This window comes from Octodon degus, unplaced genomic scaffold, assembly GCF_000260255.1.
Source record: "Octodon degus isolate 3935 unplaced genomic scaffold, OctDeg1.0 scaffold00173, whole genome shotgun sequence".
In the NCBI taxonomy this organism is placed as follows: Eukaryota; Metazoa; Chordata; class Mammalia; order Rodentia; family Octodontidae; genus Octodon; species Octodon degus.
Genome location: NW_004524749.1, coordinates 2054595 through 2060353, shown reverse-complemented (window position 1 = coordinate 2060353; position 5759 = coordinate 2054595). Strand labels below are relative to the sequence as shown.

At 40.9% G+C, this 5759-nt stretch overlaps 1 protein-coding gene across 3 annotated transcripts in view; it reads right to left on the bottom strand.

The window, feature by feature from the left end:
* The window catches only part of Heatr3 (HEAT repeat containing 3), a 41360-nt gene that overhangs the window by 17640 nt on the left and 17961 nt on the right, over positions 1–5759 (bottom strand). For all 3 annotated transcript variants that reach the window (XM_012517392.2, XM_023703541.1, XM_023703542.1), the window contains 3 exons: positions 5509–5666; positions 3523–3605; positions 2330–2466 (listed from right to left, as the gene is read on the bottom strand). In XM_012517392.2, coding sequence (XP_012372846.1) covers positions 2330–2466; positions 3523–3605; positions 5509–5666 — 378 coding nt within the window. The remainder of the gene's footprint in view (positions 1–2329; positions 2467–3522; positions 3606–5508; positions 5667–5759) is intronic.

The following is a 5759-nucleotide window of genomic DNA, read 5'->3' as shown; positions in this document are numbered from 1 at the left end:
AAAAAAAAAAAAAAAAAAAAAAAAAAAAAAAATTTTTCTTTCTTTGGGGCCAGGGAGATGGCTCAGTAGAATAAGCGCTTGTCTGGCCAAGCACAAGGGCATGAGTTCAATCCCCAGTTTGGGGGGTGGAGAGGTGGCGGGGAAGGGAGAATCCCAGAAGTTTAGAAGGCCTATATTGAAGTGCCATGTCTCAATACTTAGAAAGTGGGTATCTTTTACTAAATGTCATTCTGAGAAGATGATTTACTGTTGCTCCAAAAGAAATAACAACTATATTACTTTTTGAGCTGCTTCCTGACTCCTTCTCCGAGCATCAATGATAACAAATAAAAAGGCTACAGATAGGACTCTGAGAAACAGTCTGTAGATATTTTCATGGCAATCTTCCCCCAGCAATAACTTTACCCCTACTGTTTACAATTAGTAAATGAAAGGTTGATTCTAATAACAAATTCCTGGGAATAACAGATCTGTGGGGTATGTTTTTATTAAAATTATCTGCATCCAGTTATGAATCATAACTACCACCAAAGCCTCGTTAACCTACTTAGGCAATTCTGTGTTTAATTTTCTTCTTAACTATAAGAATAGACATTAAAAAAAATTTTTTTTAGGAACTGAAATTTATCAGGTAATACTGTATGTAGGACAAAATGCAAAAGTTATGACAGGATATAAAGTGGAAAGCCTTTCTCCCTCTGTTCTGTCTGCCCAGTTCCCCTCCACAGTCAAGTCACTGATACACCAGTTTGTTTGCTTGCAGGAGCCAGATGCAATGGGGAAGACAGGGAGCAGGTAGTGAATACTATAACAGCATACACAGCTCTACATCTTGCTTTCGTCAAACACAAAAACCTGCATAGTACATACTCTATTTTTTAAATTATAGGCCTCTGGTATGGTTCAATTTCATTTGTACAAAAAAACTTAAATACACTGCCTAGGCAGATGCAGGTGCCAGCCCTGCCCCTGAAGTGCAGCTCAAGACCAGCGATTGAAACTGGGTGTGGTGGTGGGCACCTGTAATCCCAACTCTTGCGAGGCTGAAAACAGTAAGAATCACTACAAATCCAACCTGTGTAGTGAGACCCTGTACTAAAAAAAAAAAACCCAAAAACCAAAAAACAAAACAAAACAAAAACCCTTAAGATACCATACCATAGTTAACTTTTTAAAACCTTGACAAAGTTGAATTGATTGAATAAGTTGGGCAGCTCTCCAAACCAGGACAGGTTAAGACTCCCTCACGAGTTTCCACCCTCACAGTAAACGGTGGGTATTCACACCTTCTGAATGAGCACTGGAGCACAAAGCTAGCCTGTCAGCCCACAGATTCATATTACCCTGCCGGCTTTCTCAAAAAGAGAAAGAGACCTGGACTGTGGGGTACAGGGACAGTACTTTGTAGGACCTCGCCGGGTCTCTCACGTTTCCAACCCTGCCCAGCCTTGAGGGAACCCTGCCAGCCATCTCCAGGCGCTGAGCCATCTCTCAGCAAGTCTGATCAAGTACCAAGAGCCCCATCCCTGATCGCGAGTAAGTTTACTTCACTTGGAGTCACTCATCCTGCACCTCTGCTATCCAGAGAACACTTGAACTCCATTCACCTGGCTGCTTATGCTCACTAGTGGTTGTACATTCATTAAGGAAAAATTCACAGGAAAACCATATCAAGCTGAGTCCTAGAGAAATAATGGAGTATTTTTAAACTGTGGGAAAATAACTTAAGCATTTTGATCTTACATGAATTTATTTTGTGACTGTTCTTGACATATCTTTTTTTAAAAAAAGTTTAGAAATATGACAAGCTACTAGATTATGTTTCCTAAGAGCTATTACGTTATTTTTATAGAAACCACCCTCTACAGGTCATTGTCACAATAGTAGTCTTTTTTTTTTTTTTTAAACGTACTTGGTTGTTACAGGGTCTTCCTATGCAGCTTGGACTCATAGTGATCCTCCTGTTTTCAGCCTCCCCAGGGCTGGGATTACAGGTGTGCACCACCATGCCCAAATTCTGTAGCCAGCTCAGCGCATCCTGGGGGCGGGGCTGGCACAGCATGTGGTGCCAGGGATTGAATCCTGGTCCCTGCACTTGCCTAAGCAGATGCTTTAGTCTGCTGAGTGATCTCACTGGCCTCACAACAGTATTTTTGAAAGTCTACATAATGTGGGCTAGTAGCTTGACTCTATACCATGGCCAGTACAAATAGGGTTATTAGTGCCTGGGAAACATTTTTGCAGGTTGGAGAAACAACATATATTTACAAAGCCCATGTTCCTGCCTCTGTAAAATTCTGCTGTTTTACAATAAGGTCTAAATACTTACCTGGTTGAGCAAAAAGAAGCTGTGACAGATGCAGTGCAAGTGTCTGAAGGACTGGAGCTCCTCCCAGATGGTCCACGTCCAGGAGGGACACAAGACTCTGCAGACCCACCAGAGCTCTGCACTGTATAGTGTTCATTCTGGAGAGGAGGCAGAACAGCATGACTTCTCTAAAGCTCACTCATTAGAATTCCACATTAACAGTTAGCCTAAGTTTCAGGTTCTAGGACAAGAAATGAGTAAGCACAAAAGGGTCTACGGCACATGATGAAAAAATCCTGAGGTAAACTGTTAATCTAGGGGCTGGGGCGCTTCCCTGGTAAGTGCAAGGGCCTGAGTTCAACCCCCGGTTTCACAAAAATAAATAAATAAATAAATAAATAAATAAATAAATAAATAAACAAACTGTTAATCTGCCAATCAGACTGCTGCAGCACTCTAGGGCACTAGTGCATGATGCATCTAGAGTCATGAGGAGGCTGCTTCAGAAGAATTTCTAGGCAAGGTAACATTTTAAAAATTATTTTAAATTAATACATTATGCACATGGTTCACGCAACACACACCTTATTTAACAGTATATAAAGCAAACATCCATACATCTGTGTAAGAAATAAACACTATTGGCACCCATAATCAGAAGCCCATTCTGATTATATCCCACTTCCCTGAGTCCTAGAGGTAATCTCTATTCAGACTCATAAAGCAAACTTCTTGCTTTCTTTGTAGGCCTGCCACCTAGGTATGCATCTCTAAGAAAAACTGTTCAGGGTTTCCTGGCTTTGAACTCTGTAGAAGTTGATCCACACCGTGTACACTGCTGTATCTTGCTTTTGCCGAAGACTGTAAGTTTCCTTTGTATTGTAAGTGGTTCTGATTCAGACCCTGTTGACTACATTTCTCACGGGTGATGTGAGAACATATTACCCAGTGCTCACTTCAGCATCACATCTGCTAAAATTAGGACATACTATCTATTCTACCTGTGATGTGCATCACGTGGTTTCTAGGTTGGGGCAACTGAGTCCAGTGGCTGGGAACATCCTCATGTGTGAATCCTAGTATGAGAACACACTTCTCCAGGTATAAACCCAGGAACAACTCCCACATCATAGGAGAAATCACTATTACTTTGAGAGTAGTGGTGTAACATTTCACATAACGACACATATTATTGAAAATAGACAAGGTCTTACTTTCTAATCAAAGGTTTCCAAGGAGGGTGCCTAGAACATATATCAACTGCAATGCTGCTTGGAGAGGCAGTTTTCTCAAAAACCTAGGTTTAAAAAAAGGCAGTAAGTCAAAGGTTGAAGAGCAGTTATCTTACACATGATTTCTGTATAAGACTCTAACATAACAACCTCAGTTGTCAAAAAACTTCACATCTGAAGTTTCCACTACTTAAACAACCAAGCTGGGAAAAAAAATCTGCTCAGTGTTCATAACTTTGCTTGATAGTCAAACTGAAACTCTGACTTGAAAAAAACGTGTATTGGCTGGGTACAGTGGTACCTGTGATCCCAGCACTCAGGAGGCTCAGGAAGGATTACTGGGAGTTTGAAGTCAGCCTGGGCTACAATAGTAAGTTGAAGGCCAGCCTGCCTGAACTGCATAGTGAGACTGTCTCCAAAAAAACCCCCAACAACTTTAAAAGAATAAAAGGATAAAACCTGTACGAGCTGAGTGTGACTCACACTTTGCATCGGAGACACAAAGGGGTGATGCTTCAGTGTATGTGCTGCTTGTGTTCCAGACGACATACAGTACTTGTGTTAGTGCATTAAAATATTCATTCTTGTGCTTTTCCTTATTGTACTTGATTTGTATGAAATATAACAATGGCTCCAAAGAAGGTAAAACCAGCAATAAAGCTAAGAGGAAAACTGAGAACCAGGACAGTTAAAGAAATCACTGCAAAATCGGTTAAAGGTCTGGAAAAAATTCTGGGCCTCACAATCAACTATGAAGTTTTACATTATTACTTATTGGAAAAATATGTTCAATTCTCAAATTTTTTGTTTGAAAACGAATGTGTAATGAAACTGGGCTTGACAACCAAGGCATCACTGAACTTTCAATCGAAATGATTAGATGTGACCAAAATGGAATGTTCTATTAGCCTAGTTCTAGAATTTTCTTTTTTAACAGTATCAGAAGGTATCTTTCTTCTCTTTTGTCTACTTGTAAGGTCCACCTTCATAATATTTCACCAAAATATTGAAAAAGTTGTTTTACAAACATGTAAAAGTACATTAGGGAATACTAGTGCGAAACAGGCGGAGCATTCTGCACACGCAGTTCAAGCATCAGGCAGATCACCTTCTCCAAGAACGAGATCCACTGTCTCCTCTTTATCATCATCTAACTTTTTTATTTTCCTTCCTTTTTCTTTCTGATGGTCCTGCAGATTGCACATGGCCTTCACACTGAGCTACTTCTCAACCATTTGAAAACATTTTTTTGGCTAGGAATGATGGTGCACACCTGTAATCCCAGCATGTGGGAGGCTGAGGAACGAGGAGGAGCACAGATTCAAGGCCAGCCTAGAGAGGCAGAGTGGAGACTCTGTCTCAAAAAACAAAGCAAAACAAACCTCAACATTTGATTTTTAATTTTATTTACTTATTCTGAGACAGGGTCTTACTGCATAGTTCAGGCTATCCTTGAGCTCATGGCAATCCTCCTGCCTCAGGCTCACAAGTGCTGGATTACAGGCATGTATCATGCCTGGTCTAAAAATTGTATTTTGAAGATCAAGGATATAGCTCAGTGGCATAAGTGCCTGCAAGGTCCTGAGTTTGATCCCAGAACTGCAAAATAAATAAATAACAATAAAAAAACCCCTGCATTTTCAGACACTGTCTCTGTCTCAGCCTCAAAAAATGCTGGGATCACAGGTGCACTATCATGCCTGCCTCTCATGAGCTGCAAATGGAAGTGTGTGCTCACCTCTGCTGCATACAGAGTGAACAGCTTACTCATGCCTTCCCCATGTATTTTTTTTTTTTTAAGACTTGCTCTGTAATTCAAGCTGGCCTTGAACTCACTGTATAACCCAAGCTGGCTTCAAACTCTTGCAAATCTTCCTGCCTTGGCTTCCTAAATGCTGGGATCACAAGCGTGTGGCACCACACCTGGTTCCCTTATTCTTTAATGAGCCTGGAATGAAAAGAGATTACCTTCTTTGGGATGAAGAAATTGGTGAGAGCAGTGTGAATCTCATGGGAGAGGCAGAGTGGAGACAGCAGCTGCCCACCACTCTCACTGAAGGAAGTCTCCAAAAATGCATCACTCTCATCACTGCTAGAAAGATCTTCCCATTCATCATCGGAGGGATCTACAAAGAATACAAACGTCACTAGCCATATGCGAAATGCAAATTAAAACAACATTGAGATATCATCTCACCCCAGAAAGAATGGCTATCATA